General features: G+C 34.9%; 1 protein-coding gene across 2 annotated transcripts in view; it reads right to left on the bottom strand.

The window, feature by feature from the left end:
- Positions 1 to 17,432, bottom strand: part of bbs9 (Bardet-Biedl syndrome 9) — a 107,155-nt gene that overhangs the window by 32,689 nt on the left and 57,034 nt on the right. For both annotated transcript variants that reach the window (XM_042755720.1, XM_042755721.1), the window contains one exon: positions 14,376 to 14,495. In XM_042755720.1, the coding sequence (XP_042611654.1) occupies positions 14,376 to 14,495 (120 nt within the window). The remainder of the gene's footprint in view (positions 1 to 14,375; positions 14,496 to 17,432) is intronic.

The raw sequence follows: 17,432 nt of genomic DNA, 5'->3' as shown, positions 1-17,432 counted from the left end.
AAAGGTACTCTTAGATTCAAATATGGCATGTCAAGTATTGCACCAAGTTTGACATCAATGTGGTTGTGCATCTTGTGAACACTGATATTCAATTCTAAGCTTTGACTTGCCGCAGCACAGTTACTTAAAAGTTAGTTATCTTGAAGACCTTTACCAGTGTGTGTTTAATTAGGACAAGAGCTAAACTCTGCAGGATAGTGGGACTCCAGGAGAAGAACTGGACACCCCTGGTCTTTACACAGCATGTTTTGCTATGTGTTATATATTGTGTAACTTATGTATGCAGATCAAATTGAATTTACTTACACTAGTCCTTTTCAGATTATTAATTTTTAAGGTTTTATACAATTTATAACAAATTTGGTGTACTGACCGGCCTAATTAAATTGAAATACAGTAAAGGACAATTTTTGTTAATTGAATAATGTCTTAAATTTTTGTCTGTCACATAAAATGTATTTTTATTGCATGTTTTGTACTTTTGGAACTAAGTGTCGGTTCAAATTAATTTCATTGTATGAAAAAGAGCAGTGTGAACATTCTGCTAAACATCTCAGGATGACAGGATTTTCATTTTGGGTGAACTTAAGTTTTAAGTTTTAATTTAATATAACAAAGCTTAAATTTAAGACACTTAAACCATCATTATTTGGTATATGTCCTGTAATTTTAAAATGGATGAGCTTAGCTATATTTGAGCTTCTGTTCTAGATTCCTAAAAATTAAAGCACTCAAAGAAACTTAAAGACATTGAATTATAAAAAAAAATTATTTAAGTGATTTGGTTTTGTATTTAAAGTTAACTATATGGAAAAGTTCATTTTTGTTAACAAAATAATAATGTAAAATGGTTTTTGAAATATGGGCAACTTTTAATTAAATTTAATCCATTTCCTCTAGTCTAAGCAATTAATTATTAATAAAGGCAAGAAAGAAAAAGTTGGGATTGTACACTCTCCTCAGCTGTGAAATTTAACCAGCTGACATTAAATCACTCTCTTTCAAACTGTCAGAGCACTAGCATGGATAAAATGCTCTTTCATAGCTGGAAGTGAAAAAAACACTAAGGAAATACAGTAGAAACAATGTGAGATATGAAAAAAGTGCAAATGGTCCCTATCTTTAAAAAAACAACTGACAGCTAATATATTAAATACAATTGTCCTAAATAAAAGACAAGCCACTTTAAGAAAATGTGTCACCAGCTTTATGACTGCACACTGTGGCTGCACAAAGAGGGTTTGTTTGTGTTTGAGGTCAAGGGCATGTGGCTGTTTGTATTTGACATGGCAGACTGGACTTAAAGCCTTGTTGATTTAAGATGAACTGATTGGCTAAATTAAAATGCTCTCTAATCCTTGGAAGGTACAATCGGAGCAGGATTAGAGCCGGAGCAACTGTTGGAGGCGGATGCAGTGAGGTCATTCTTTCAGCACGATGCCCTTCTGCTGATCAGAGAGCAATTTTATAGTTTGAAGTTAATAGGTGAGGTTAATTACAACAGCTGAGGCTAAAAATAGAGGCTGGAAGCTCAACCTGGATCAGTGTTCCTGTCACGGCTTCAGCAAGTATCACCATGAGACCTGACCTCAGACAACCTTAAACAGCTCAAAATACACAACACACCATCTGATCTCGAAGCGCTTCATCAAAATAATGCAGTTTAACATGGCATATTTATGAAAGAGTGCGGCAGTAGAAAAATACATTTTCTGATTGATGTTTGTCCATGTAAAATTCAACCAACCCAGGCTCACTGAAAAAAAAAAAAATGCCTGTGATGGCATTTCTGCAAAATATTACATTGCTTCTTGCAAGTTTTCGCAACAATGTGAAATGTACTGTAAGTTCGCTAAAAGCATGTTCAGTTTTATCTAAAACAGGTGAATGTGAATCTGGCTATGATTTATTACGGTAGTTGTATGTAGCCGTTAGTTTAGAAATGAAATTTCTAAATTTCTATTTAGGCACTAAATAGTAATGCTTAACTACATTTTAAAATTAAAGTAAATATTTTTTAAACCTTTCCAATAGTGTTAACAAAATCAAACTTAAGTTAAAAACACATTTGCTGAGGCAACCATGGCATTTTTCTACAAGTCTTAGATCTATTTATCGTGTTTCACAGGACTCATACCTGAGTGCTTCATATTGCAAGTGCAGTGCTGTACCGGGTGAGCTACTGAGCATGCTTACTATGGCAGAAAAACCACACATATGTGCTTAACTCAACGTTATAATCGTTCTAAACCCTGCTTTTAGGTTTCACAATGGTAAATCAGAAAAAGGGTTAGCACCACTTTTTACTCAATTTATTCTTGGACAAAAAGTCCATTTATATACATATTATGTGGATTCACACTGCTAAAGCCTTCATGTTAATATGTCATGTATGCTGTGTTCATCCAATCAATGACACTGACACCACAAATATGCAAATAACAATGTATAAATGTAAAAAAAATAAAATAAAAAAAAAGCCCTAAAGTTAACAGCAAAGTTTTTTTTATAATCTTTAGAGCTTGTAAACTTGTAGCTGTGAGAAGGCAAGAAGTTTCACAATGCCAAAAATTAATAGTATTTATCTGTTCACTGATCTAAACAAGGAACATGCTTAATCTGTAAAATCTAAGTAATTAAGATCTAACCAAGCAGTAAAAATGGTAAATTCAGTCCTTTTTTTAATGGTGTCAAATGCTTCTGATTTTATCAAGTGGGAAAACTGTAATGTCAACCACAAAGTGCATTGCTTCTGTGATATTGAAAAAACTGAGACAAAGAGCTGTCGAATACTGTCAGACATGCAGGAGGAGGAGCTGCAACTCCGCATGGGGTATATCCATATACACATGGAGTAAACAAACATCTTACAGTTCTATGAGATGTGTCAAATGTCATAGTTAATCACGTCTCAGAGGCTACTGAAACTCCTGCAGTGAGGGTGAGCGGGGTTAATCAGATGTGCTGACTCACATGTCGGTTCTGCAGCGGTCAGCAGGACAGAGCAACAAGTGGATTTAACAGACAAAGCAGCCATAGATCCGAAAAGACTCAAAGGCGAACATAGGTTTAATCCAGAGCCTCATTCTTAATTGAAAGACGTAATGTGTACTTGTTTTGATGTTTAAATACTTCGATGCCATGGTAATATGCAGAGGCAACTATAAGAAAGCAACTGGTATGCTGACTTCCTGAAGAGTTAAACAATATGGATCTATGACGTTCTCAAAACAATGCTCTGCTTTAGTGAATTCGGACTCCACCAGTGGAACTACCTGCTATCTAAACAAGTGCATATTCAACTGTGGTACAGTTAAAAGAAAAAAAAAAATCTGCCATCTTTTATGCAAACTCTCTTTCTTTTCATCTTTTACTCAAAAGACGGAACACAAATGAACATATTTTGAGCTTCCAAACATGCACTGATGTTGATTTTTATGAATGAGCGTTGATCAATATTTATATCTGAATAAAAGCCTAAATGAAGCTCTGTTTATCATACTTTGATAAAACAGCTTGATTTATATATATTCAGGAGTTTTTGAAGCCTGAAAATGTTAATTACCTAGACTTGGGTGGACAGTAATTTATGAGAGAATATTAAAACTTAATTTTAATTAAAAAAACGTAATAAAAACAATAAAATCATAACTTTTGTTCTGAAGATGAATGAAAGTAATAGATTTTTAATGGCATGAGGGTTAAGTAAAAGATTTTTCATTTTTGGTTGAACATTCTTAATAAATAATAAAAATATATATATTATTAAAATTGTTATACTGTATATATTGTCTTACAAATGTAATCTATTTGGAAGACAATATTTATATATTTATGTGTCTGTTGGACCAGATTTTCACATCTGCAGTGCATGATGTGACTAATGTTCAAAGTTGCTTGCTTGTGTGGCCATGCTAACATTAGAAAACATACACTGCCGCTCAGTCAAGGTATTTCCAACTTCTCACTATAAATGGGATAATATTTTTGGAAGAATGGGTTTCCCTTGATAAATATATTTAAAATGTAAAAATATAATTAAGTCTTTTGATAATTTGTTGAATTAGTCTATTGCCTCCAACGTATATATTTAGGAGCAGGAGTAATCTTTTAGGAGGTTATGAATCACTTGTAGGAGTCAGGAAGTGCACAGTGATTTCGAGAGATTCTCATTTCAGAGCTTGCGGGGAATATGTGAGTGTTTGCGGGCAGTTTCTTACTGAGTTCTCTGTCCGCATGATGGCTGCCCGCCCGCCACTGAAACCACACCGACTGTCCTGCCAACTTACTCCAAACAGATCAGCTTGTGTAATCTCCTTACACTTTCCCTGCTGTGCTGTTGCCATGAAGCAGATCTAATTAATTAATGCAATTAAACACATCTCTCAACAGCTTTGCCATCAACACATTTTTCCTTTGGATTTTCTAGTCTTTTTTAACGAGAGCTACCTGGAAATGTATCTAATCTCCTTCCCTCAATATTTAGGATGGAACAAATCCCAGTTTTACTGCGTAATTGGAGGGAACTACACGTGTAAGAGCAGGCTGGCATTTTTCAGTGCACACTAAAAAATATATTTGTTTTAAGATCCTTCTTTTCTGGAAAACTACTGACTATCTGATTAAACTTGGGAATTACCATACGGTCTAAACAAAATCATAACTCAAAACTTCAACAACATATACAGATTGTACACAGCATGAGCAGAGTGTTTCAGTGAGTTGTTGGGGACCATGATGAGGAAAATACATTAGTCACTGATGCTCTGATAGCACATGCAGTGCGGATTACAGCCACTGCACAGTTGGGATCTGGAAAAGTATATTTTGCTGTTCATATGTAAAGGTATCTTGTTAAAAATGACACAAAAGTCACTTTTGTTCAATACCAAACTCACAACCTCATCTGAAGCGTACCTCTCAGTGTGCTTTTTTTTTCTTTTTTTACTGCAGTAAAACCACACTGCCACCTGTAATGCAGAGAATGCATGAGCATGTGAGAGTGTGGAGGTCTTTGCACTTTGAACATTTGGTAACTTGATTAATTATAAAGTATTTAGGAACAGGGGCATTATGCACCTATTTTTAGAGGGGGCATCAATGACAATTCTGGCTCTAAGACTGTGAGTCATGATAACCTAGTGGTGTAATTTTGTAGTATGCATAGGGCTCAAATTCTGATATAATATACATTTTTTATAATGAACCAAGCAAAATCTCAAATGAACTCAAAAGTTGCCTCAGAGGCTCTTTGTAGGTGTCTGTTGTCCTTCAGAGAAACATTCTGCACCTGTGATTCTAAAACACAAATTGATATAAAATACATATTTCATTAAATGCTAAAACTCTTTGATTGTGTTGTGTTTTGTAAAATGTTTCATAAAAAATCTATTTAAAATATTTTAACAACATATACATGAAAATACAACAAAAGAATATAAACAAAAAACAAATTATAAAAAATTTTAAGGCTTAAAGACTTTAAAGGCTTAGTTTACAACAACAACAGTGAGCGCAAGCGATGACTTAGACTTAAGGTTTAAAGTTTTTAAGGCTTAAAGACTTTAAACTCACAAAAAAACAGCAAGCTAAATCAAAGTGATTATAACGTTTTGAATATGGATATTTTTCTTACAAAAACACATAACTCCATCGATTCGTACTGAAAGAAGAAAGTCACCCCCCGGAGCCGTGTGAGACACTTTTTTTTATGGAAAAACTGGCATTTTTATTTCACGTCTTTTGCTGAATATGCAAGCCCCATTGAGTGCCATGAAACAGCCTGAAAGATCAAAGACAACAAAATATAACTTCCTGATATTCGTCTGGAAGAAGAAATCATATACACCTAGGAAAAACTCAGGGGAAGTAAAACTAACCCTAATTAACTCATCCTTGAATGAACAAACTTAACTTGTCCTTGAATGGCTAATTTCCTGCAAGGAAAATGATGACATTGAGATGTATGAAAATTTAAATATTTTAAGGCTGAAGTGTATCATTTTTGTGTCAGCAGCATCAAAGAGAACCCAAATAATAAACACTTTTCCAAAAACAATTTGCTCCCATCTCAGACTTCCCTCTTTCACTGGTCAGAATACTCTCACTATTACATATAGATAGCTATGTGAACGAATTTAACTTATGCGGTTAGTAAAGGAATATCGCATTAAACATATGCGAATAAAGCCCCGTTTCCATCCAACGAGTCAAAGAGAACAAAATCTATTCTGTAAATGTGTTTCCATCGTAGTTTATGCACATTTTTTCTTATCAGAATTCTTTTTAGAATTTATGTGCATCTTGGTGCTTTCATCCAGTGTTTTTTTAAGTGATAATCCAAAATGCGCATGAAAATAGGTGGATGGAAACATAGCTAATGTTACGGTGTTGTTTAGAATGCTAAAAAAAAAACAGCAAAGTTTTGCAAATTGCTGAAAGAAAACTCAAAAGAAATATACACTGCAGTTTTAAAAGGGAAAATATGATAAGGTTGCATTGATAGTGTCGTATCAATTTATCAATACTTACAAACTACTTATTTGGTATTGATTTTAAAATTTCAAATATTTTCAGTACTTTTGTTTTATGTTTGTTTCAAAACACCCCTGACATATTACCTGGCTCTCTTTAGTTAGTCAGTAATGTTGCTGTTTGAGCATAAAAGTGATCTGCAAAGTTACAAAGTTCAAAGTCCACTTCAAAAGGATATATTTTATTTAACAAAAATCACTTTTCAAAAACTACAACGAACGGCTCGTTTGGACTACAACGCATATTTTCCGGGATTTGTGATATCACAAATACAGACGCATGGGACGAGATCTGGTTGAGCTACACTGGAGAAGGCAAAAAGTATTATCACTATGACGGAGACACGCAAGCTTTCCCAAGGCAGATGAACTTAGAGCAGTTACAATCATCAGGGTTTAAATAGCGCTCAAATTGATTTGATTTTGATGCAATATTTAACTGAAGCAGGCGGCTATGGTAAGGGGCAGGGCTCTAGAGTGCGACCAATTTGTCAAGAGCAGCTGGACGGTGTTTAGTGTCCCACAGTAGCAGCGCAGCTGAACAGTTCTCCGTTCAAATACACGCAATAGGCTCAAGCTTGCCGCAAAGCACCGGCGAAAGTAATTACCATAAATGTGATAGGGAAATAGTAAGTAGATTTTTTAATTATTTACTAATAAACAAGTGTTTTCTGTGTCACAAGGATGAAGTTGCTGATCCTGACTCGCCATCTCATTAGACGCGCCTTTAGAGAGAAGCGTATCTTTATGGATTATGATTATAATGAAAAATTGTTTGTTTTCGATTTGTTTTATTTAGTTAAGTAATCATTTAAAGCTTTCTATAGATATATTTATCATGTCTGTGAGGCATGTTTTCACTGAGTTTCGGTTCATTTTTGTACTCCTGTTAAAGACAAGATGCAGAAAGCGCATCATGTTTGTTTTCTTTATTTTATAAAAGCACAACGTTTTGCTGATATTGTGAGTGCACACAAATAAAAGACCCTTTGCAGTTACGAATGATGTATTACTCTTACCTTTATGTGCAAAAATTACAGCGTATCTACTGAAAAAAAATGCAAGTGATCATGCTGGCGTCTCCATGTCCTGAAGCGTCTCCACACAAACTACTGGATATAGCGCACATTTATCTGGGTCTAACGTTTAAACATTATTATATGCTTGATCTATAGATTTGTTTTTAGGCAATCATGATGATTTGAGAAGGCTAAATTGATCAAACATAGGCTCACTGTCTAACACTGGCCGCTTGGTCGTTACTTTAAAAAAAAAACAACAACTAAAACCTATATTTAACAAACAAAAAATGCTCCAAAGGTTTTTCTAAATTAACTTAATAAAAAAACGAAATGAAATATAATCACTTTTCCATTACATACAAAACTGAACTATTTTAATAGCTGAGACAGTAGTATAAGCTGTTTAGGGACTGTTTATCAGTTCAGATCAGACACTAGAGCATTCCTTCATTCAGACACAGTGAAGATCTGATAAGAATCAGTGTAGAGGGGCCAAGTCTGGAAGATTTTGATGCTAGAGAGAGTGTGGCCAGCTGGTTTAGCCAAGGCCAAAGATCAAGAAGACCAAACTACAGGAATTGGCCATCCGAGGGGCATGTTACTGCAATGGAGAATAGTCAATAAGACATTGAGTCATGAGATGTTCAGTTTCAAGCCCTTAAAGCACTTAATTTAGATTTTCTTTTCATTTCATTTATCTTGAGATGTTTTAAGTTTACATTTCAGCTCAGTGAAGCACTTTAAGCACCAACCCTTTTTTAGTAAATTACCTTTCTTGTAGAATTGTGCTTTAAATAAAGAACTTTGAGTTGACCAGATTTTTAGTTAATCATTTAGGCTACAAGTCAATATTGCCTGTATGGACAGTGATTTTAAAAAAGTGTACTTGTAAAACTGCTGTGTTAAATGCGATGCAGTCGAAAATTTGGGTGCACCTAACTTTTGTGCTGTGCACCTAAGAAAAAAAAAAATTTTAGCCACACCAGTGCAACCAGTGCAAAAAGTTAGTCTAGAGCCCTGAGGGGCATGACATTTCATGACCAGGCACTGAGTGGAGCCAATCACAACACACACTGGCCCAGCTAAACCAATCACAGCACATTTCGTATTTCAGAAGATGGGCCTTCATTTGATACAGGAACTATTTGAGCTATTCATGCCAGACTGGGGAGAGAGGTGTTGTAATAATGTAAAATATGTGAAAAATAATGTGTGTTTTCGAACAACCTAGTATGAGAGCCTGTTCTAGTACACCCCCATAACAAAATCAAGATTTTGTAAAAGAGCATGATAGGACCCCTTTGAGAATGGCAGAAAGGAAACAAACTTTTATTTCATTATTATATAATCACAGTATTTCTGTCTCTCATGTCTGTTTTATGGATTTTTTTTTCTTTCTTTGCTTCATGTGTTATGTTCTCATTGGTTTATTGTCATGATTAGTTTCAGGTGTGTCTTGTTTAATCATTGGTGCATGTGTGTATACAGTCAACATTTGAAGTGGATCAAAAAAGTTCATCAAAGTTGTCCTAAGACAAGAAGGAATTTTGGTTTTCGGTTTTAGGACAACTTTGATGAAAGGTTTTGATCCACTTCAAATGCTGACTACTGTATATAGCTCTCATATTTCCTTAGTCAGTTGTCTAACTTTGTTATTATAACCCTGTGTTGGTAAGATTGTCAAGTCTGTTCAAGTTAAGTTCCAATGCTCATGTCATGGTTTAGTTCAGCTTATTTTGTATCTGTTTATTAAATAAAACTGCATATGTTTGTGCAACTCGACTCACCCTTCAGTGGAATTTGTTATACATTAAAATAGGAGATTATACCTACTAGTAATTTTTTTTTTAAATTGTGCTAATATTTGCGTTTATAATCATTTATTTATTTATTTTTTATTAATGGCCAGTATGTGTCATGTGGATGTGTAATGCTTATAAATTATTTTAAGTTAATGTGATTCACATTGTTGCTGGTTGGTTTAGATCATGGCTTCAGCACACTTTAACAAAGACTTTTTTTAAATCCCTTTGGGAAGGTCCTGAAAAAGTGGATGGGCATTGCTGCACTCTATTCTTTACAAATCCCAGAATGCACTGCAGCAAGCTGAAAAATGCAACCAACATTGTACAAGTTGAGGGATGTGTAGACTAATTTTTATTTTTTTTTGTCTGACATTGACTAAAATATTGAAAATAGACTATTTTACCCAAGATTTGTGTGTGTCTTGTATTTTTCACGCTTGATAGAATATGTTTTTGTTAGCTTAGCAATATTTTAATTTCAAACTCTATTGGAATTAACACTGAGTCTCTTCTCTTGTGTGCTTCACATGAGTAGCTCTACTTTGTCTTGAGTATTTTGTGCAGATTTACTCTGCTGCTCTGAGAACATTAACATAATGAGAGATTAATGAGGCCTGTTTAGTGGGAACTATTATATGGGCATCAGCTTCCCACTCATCTCTGATATCTAGGGGTTTCAGCACTATCTGATAAAGAACCAGCAATATAATGGAAACCGTATGACAATATGCTAAATATAGAGCCAATCAAGCCTTAATCATTACACACATCAGCATGTAAAGGCCATCTATTACTGGCTCTCATCTTAAACTCTCCATACACTGAGTAATCTGAGTGTCTGCTATTAAAGCACACTGTACAATTTTGGCCACGGTTTGGCATCTGAGACAAATTTCTGTGAGGCTTTGATTGCCTAGTGCGACATGTTCACAGATGGAGAATTAATGGCCTTTGTGATGAATCTTGTGATGGGGTCTTATACTGAACGAGAAGCTTTGGACTTTGGAGACCGTTCAAAATCCTGCCCGTGCCTCTCTTCTAGTTTTCCAATAAATTATAAACTGTCCCAGAATTGTTCTTAATGTACGCAATGACTTCACCCAGGTTGAAAGGTGCATTTTTCAGTATGTTTGTCTTTTTGTGGTTTGAATAAAGTCATTTAGAGAAAAAACAATAACAGATTCCATAGAATTTTCTTTCTGCACAACATGATGATTAGATTCGCACTTTTGGAATACCACCTGATATTTGAGAACGAGAGTACAGAATGACAAGTTAATGCTGTATCGCGGATAGATGTCTTGGCAAAGAATTATCATAGATGAAAAATATATACACACTATGCTTTGTCTATCTTCTTGAGGTCACATCATACAATCTTTTATTATTTTAAAGAATTTAAAACAAAATGATAAAATTAGCTGTGCACCTACAAACACGAAACAACTAAACATTGGTCAGAGATGTTACACCTATCATAACTGTTAGATTGAAATCTTGCCACCCTCTGTTGGTGGTCTGTCACGCTCACTGATTTAGGATGGAAGAGCATTATTTAATTAAACCTTGGATTCAAGGTATTTAGAATTATTTGAAAATTAAAGGCAGGTATGTTGGAACAAAACATCTGCAGTAGTATGCGTTGACGCCCTTGAATTAAGCCATTAACTCAGCGGAGAGTTCTGTCGGTAGAGTGGTTAAGATTTACCTGGGCTTACTCAGACTGTTGACTGCTGGCATGAAGTCCTGCCAGTCCTGGACAAAAACTGCACTTTGACAGAGAAAAAAATGTCTGACTAAAATATGAATATAGTGTGACCAATCACTGTTTGCTTTTAAGTGAAATTCATTTGCTTAATTCTGTTAGTGACTTGGGGGGAATACAAGTGATTTTTCTATAAAAGAATTTACTAATGATCATAATGTATGGCAGTGTTTTGCATGGCTATTCGTTTATTTCATGGTTTTGATTTTTTCATTATTCTATTGTTAAATGTGGGATACCAATTTAAGAGACAGTTCTTAATGAGTAATGAACTATGAAATTGGTGATTTCAGCAGCTCCTATGTAAATGTGTGTGCAGTAGATATCAGAAGTTCAGTCAATGAACTGTTGCGGAAAGTAAACTGCATAAAAGTTGTTACTGTTTTCATTTCTCATGGGCAATCATCTCTGTCACTAACAGTAATGCTGGGAAAGGAAACAAACTATGTGTTTCATGTAGATATATTACATCTAACATGCTTCATACAGAATTTCTGAAATGCAAGGTGAAAAAAAGAAATCAGTTTTTTTTTCTCCATAATAGTATTTAAAAAATAATTTACATTGCTGGCTAAGAATTATTATAACATTTCAGACACAATTTAACCAGCAAGCTATTTTATTTTTATTTGTTGCCTTTTCAGTGAAAAAAGATAGAAAGCAAAAGAAAACATAAAAAAAAAAAATGGCTACATTGGAAAATGCAACAAATACAGTCTTAAAGGTTCATTTTCATCCCTGAAATGATAAAACCGACAAGTGTTTATATATAGTTGCTAGGCTGAATTTTATTTAATGAAGCTACATTTAGGATTAATAATTGAGTCAACTGGATACATAGTGTGTAAGAATTACAATAATTACTATAATTACAATACATTTTGTTAAGTCTGTGCATAAAACAGCGAGGTATGCTGTATTATCTGTTACTGAAATCATAAAACTTAAAAAAATTTAGAGGGCCCCAATGTGGTTGCCTCGCCTGTATTGCCGGCAGTTAAGCCACTGCTTGAATCATATGGATCTGAATTTAGGGTGTTTAATAGGCAACAATCCATGTTTATAAATATATAGTGTTACTCCAGAGTCTATTTGGTGATCTGATATACGATACCCAGACGACATGTGAACTTTGAATTTGTATTAAGAGATGAAAGACACATGAAAGAGTGGCTTCTGTTTCAATTAACATCAGAGACGATGTTTGAATCCTTTCAACTGTATCAGATATCTTTCCTCACTGTTCCTGTTTAATGGCTTCCTCAGTCTAAATATTTCTATGTTGTTAGGGGGAATGGTACATGTTGAATACCTCAGACAGAGGAGAGCTGGTGACTGAGGAACATGTCTGAGCAGATCTGCCTCTTCAAAGACAAAAGCAACAACCGACTAATAAGTATTCAGAGTTTCTCCAATATTTGAGGTGCACTACTGAGGATCTACTGTTATCAGTGCTCATGCTTTGGAAATCTAGACTATCTGGGAATTAGGTAACAGCAACTGTAGAAACTAAGATTAACAACACACAGGCTCATCAGAAAAATATGCCTGTGATAACATTTCCTTGTTTAATGCAGTATGTGACACTTTCAAAGTGAAATGTCCATTGAGTGGGATAAAAACTAATTTGCTAAAGAAATCACACCATGCTAGTCTTTGATCTCTTTTATCCTTACTAGGTTCGTAGGCAGTCCACCTGGCAGTCCATATTTGAAAATCCAACGCTATACCAGGTGAGCTACTGAGCAAGTTTACTTCATCATAAAAGCCACACATATGGAGCTGGTTATGCAGGTTTTGTCAAAATGTATTAGTTTACAAATCTATTGTGCACTTCTATGCACTTGCACTATGTTCAAAGCAATTACACAAAACTAGTCAATAATTACTACTCATTTCAGACATTCCAACACTAATGAAATTTTTAAGCTTACCAGAGGACATGCAGCCTAACTGTTTTGGGTTTCAAAACGTTTCATCAATTAAACTGGATTTGGGCAATTTGGTCATTTAGAATTTAAAGCTTTTTGAGTGTTTATTGTTCTTCTCTGTGTGTACGTTTCACAAGTCTTCAGCTCATTAACAATGTCTGCGGTTCTGGATTAAAGGGATAGTTTACCCAAAACAGAAACATAAGATTTTTAACTCAAACCATTGCAGTCCGTCAGTCATATATTGGAAGTGGATGGGAATCAACGCTTTGAGAGTCAAAAAAACATTCACAAACAAAAACCAAATTAAACCCTGCGGCTCGTGATGATACATTGATGTGTAAAGACACGAAACGATTGGTCTGTGTAAGAAACTGAACAGTATTTGTATTGTCTTTTACCTCGGATTTTCACCGCAATGTCCAAACTGTCCTTAGCCGTCCTGAGCACGTTCTCAACAGTCTGCGCCTGACACGTCTTCTTCTTCTTCTTCTTGCTTTACGGCGGATTGCAAGCTTATAAGTGCATTACCGCCACCTATCTCTCAAATGGACCACTGACATCCATAATTGAGATAGTAGATAGAGTGTCAATGGTCCATTTGAGAGACAGGTGGCGGTAATGCACTTATAAGTCTGCGATACGCCGTAAAGCAAGAAGAAGAAGAAGACGTGTCAGGCGTCGGCTGATAACAACACCATCACAATTCGCACAAAACGGTGGTAAAAATAATTAATAAAAAAAACTATATAAATACTGTTCAGTTTCTTGCACAGACCGATCGTTTCATGTCTTTACACATCAATGTATTGTCACGAGCCACAGGGTTTAATTTGGTTTTGTTTGTGTATTTTATTTGGGGGTTTTTTGTGTTTTTTTTTTACTCTCAAAGCCATGATTCCCATCCACTTACTGTACATTATATGACTGACAGACTGCAACGGTTATAGTTAAAAAATTTTGTTTGTGTTCTACTGACGAAACAAATTCACCTACATCTTGGATGCCCTGGGGGTAAGCAGATAAACATCAAATTTTCATTTCTGGGTGAACTATCCCTTTAAACAAATTACGGCAGGTGCTGCAGACTTGCTTAAACGTATATATGAACACAAACTTACACACAACAGTGCTTCCTCACTCATCACAGAACTTGACTCTGTTACTTGTTCACATTCTCTACACAACAACTTGGTTATCATCTCAGCAGAGATTTTCTATCAATCTACAGTATACAATGTCACATTCATTTTTCCAACCTTGTTAAATCAGTGCAACAGTGAGGGTTTCTGAGGTGTTGGGACAGCCACGTGTCTTACCTGACTTGCTCTTGATTTTTTTGGATGGCTGTTTCTTTTTAATGTACTTGGCGGATTCCTGCTGCAGTGGTGGTTCCTCCTCCTGCTCTACTATCGGTCCAGGGATGGACTCACAACCAACTGCAGAATAACATAAAAATATTCATCATTAAGAATAAATTACTTGTTAGCATAACTCTGTACTCCACTTAACCCTGTAAAGCAGGGTTCTTCAGATCTTGCCCTGGAGGGCCAATACACTGCAGAGTTTAGCTCCAACCCTGATCAAACTCACCTACCTCAGATCTTCTAATGATCCTGAACACATTGATTAGCATGCCCAGGTGTGTTTGATTAGGGTTAGAGCTAAACTCTGCAGGAAAGTGGATCTCGTAGGCCAGATTTGAGGATCCCTGCTGTAAAGCCTACTGTATCCTGTTGGATGGATGAATTTTAAAATATCAGCATAAACAATTTTGCTGACAAACTTGTACACTTGCCCTTTGATTGATAGTTCAGACTTTTTAGTAAGTAAAAGTTTAGTATAGTTCTAAAATTGTGCATCTTTAGGTTGTGGTACATGTGTGTTTTTGCTCTAAAATCTAAAATATTTTTTTTAGAAAAGGCTTTTTGAAATCTGAGAATCAAATACTATACATCAAGCTTTTGAGGAACGTTTAATGTCATCATGGTATTGCATTGCATTATTAACATTGCCCCAACAAATGAAAACTACAGAGCTCTGATCATATAAAATATAATCTTTCTAAGACATTTTACTGAGAGATATAGAATAACAACTGATATTTATATGCATTAAATGCAAGTAGTCTACTCTACTGTTATAAAAATTTCATTGATTTACAATACAGAATTGGAATTTCATCTTACTCTTGGCCATGTAAACAACAATGTCTTGACCAAATTGTTTATTTTGCTCAGTTTGGACTTATGAATAAAGTATGAATAAAGTATGAGCTCCATATTCTCACTATATCACTATACCATAAACTCCTTATTTATCAAATATGATAAAAAAAAAAACATAAAACACATATGCACTTTAAAAAATGATAAAAAAAAAAACTTGACTTATATTTCACAAGTCAGGCTTCACATGGTTACATTCTACTCATTGAGCAGTAATGTGAATTATACTTTGTGCTTTGTGTAATAGAAAAGCAATGTTGACACACTGTTGACATATTTAAAATTTCTCCAAATTGCTGGCAGATCAGAGTGCAGCTGCTGGTCTCCAGTGCTGAGGATCAGCCAAAATTAGGAGTTTTGAAAGGGACTGATGAATCAGCCTCTTATGTCTCTCGGTCCAGCATCTTACCCACAATTCTTTTGGAGTTTTTTTCCTCTTTTTTTAAACCAAATAGACAAATCGGGTGAGACTGCTTACTTTCCTCTGAAAAGCTTATCATAATCCTCCTCTAATATTTACACAGCCCTCAACAGGCTGTTCATTTAGGAGCAATATTACAGATCAGAGACAGAGGTCTCATAACACAGGTATTTGGGTAGATGTACTCAGCCTCACAGCAGGAGGGTTTATCTGTGATAGACACTTAACTACTCCTACAGCTGAACAAAAAGAATGCTTTCACATCTTACAAAAACAAAACCTGATATCTGCTAACAAGCAACTCAATAGTGCCTGGTCTCAGCCTGAAACAAACTCTTGGCTCCATTTATAGTTTCAATTCATGAGAGAAAAAAAAGAAAGAAAAAATTTGACTTGTTTTATCTAAAAGATTTACTTTAGCCTAGGCTCGCCTCAGTATCTCCTCTCATGTGTGTCACTGGGTTTTATATTTGAGAATGAAGTCCTGTTTAAGGAAAAGGACAATTAGAAGTTAATTAGTCAAATGGCAAAGAAACGCATTGAATAGTTCTTGTTTTGACATTTCCTCCAGAAATAGTCAGGAAATTGTAGTGAGTGTTGAAAGCAGGTAAAACCATGTTAATTTGCTATGTTCCACACCACTCAGCAGTTCTGCACCGTGTTTGAGGCTCCTATCAACAACCATGTTGTTGTTTCTTTTAGATGTTTCCACTTCACAGCTGGTCACTGCTGTAGAAGCACAGAAATCTGCTGAAATCATTAGATGAATTGCAGTAAATATAAGTCAATATGAGTTTTTAGTCCTACTGCCAAGGTTTTTATTTACAGAAAGTTTAGTGATGGATTATGTGTCTGGAATTTTTTAATCAACTAATTAGAGGAGATGCCCACTTAATACTGAATATAGTATTTTAAGCATTACAATGAATAGGTTTATTACAACATTTTTAAAAAATGCCTTCATTTAGCTTACATATGATGATTATTACTCCATGGACTACTTGCACAACTACTTCTGTGTTCTAGTACAGCTCAGGAGTTTCCAGTCAGCATTTAGCGTACCTACATACAGACAGTATCTAGGTGAGAATGTACATTATTAAGGCTGGCATTTATAAAAAAAAAAAAAAAAAAAAAAAAAAAAAAAATTAATCATATTCTCTGCATTAACATGAATTATCCTCAACCTGCTGAAATGTTCCTATAAATATGCATTCTGAAAAATAAATTTATTTCCCCAATAACCTGCCGAGGTCTTCTCATTAACAGTATTTTTGTCTTACTAATCATACTTCATATCTGCTGAATTTACAGTTTTAAATGAATTTGACTGATAAACACTTTTACGAAAATTAACCATGGATTTACTATAGTAAGTGTAGTAACCATTTTGCGGATTACCATTTGCATAACCACAATTTTACTACAAATACCATAGTTCAACTATGGTAAGTGTAGCAAAACCTGGGTTAATTTGTGGTTACTATGGTTTAACTACCATTGCAATTTTTTTACGTTTTATTTGTAATAAAACCATGGCTAATTTTCAGTATTGCTGCATGTGTGCATTGGTGTGTGCGTTGGTGCTCTTCTTCCAGTGTTTAAAATGGCTATATGAATGTACGGTAACTGCCTTAAAAAAATGTTTTAACATTTAAATTTAAACAGCAAGGCATTGACAGTGCGACTCCTTTGAATATATTTTGGCATTGCATACAGTGAAATGA

This window comes from Cyprinus carpio, unplaced genomic scaffold (genome assembly GCF_018340385.1).
Source record: "Cyprinus carpio isolate SPL01 unplaced genomic scaffold, ASM1834038v1 S000006746, whole genome shotgun sequence".
In the NCBI taxonomy this organism is placed as follows: Eukaryota; Metazoa; Chordata; class Actinopteri; order Cypriniformes; family Cyprinidae; genus Cyprinus; species Cyprinus carpio.
Note: the sequence above shows the minus strand (reverse complement) of the source record. Positions and strands in the feature narration are given on the sequence as shown.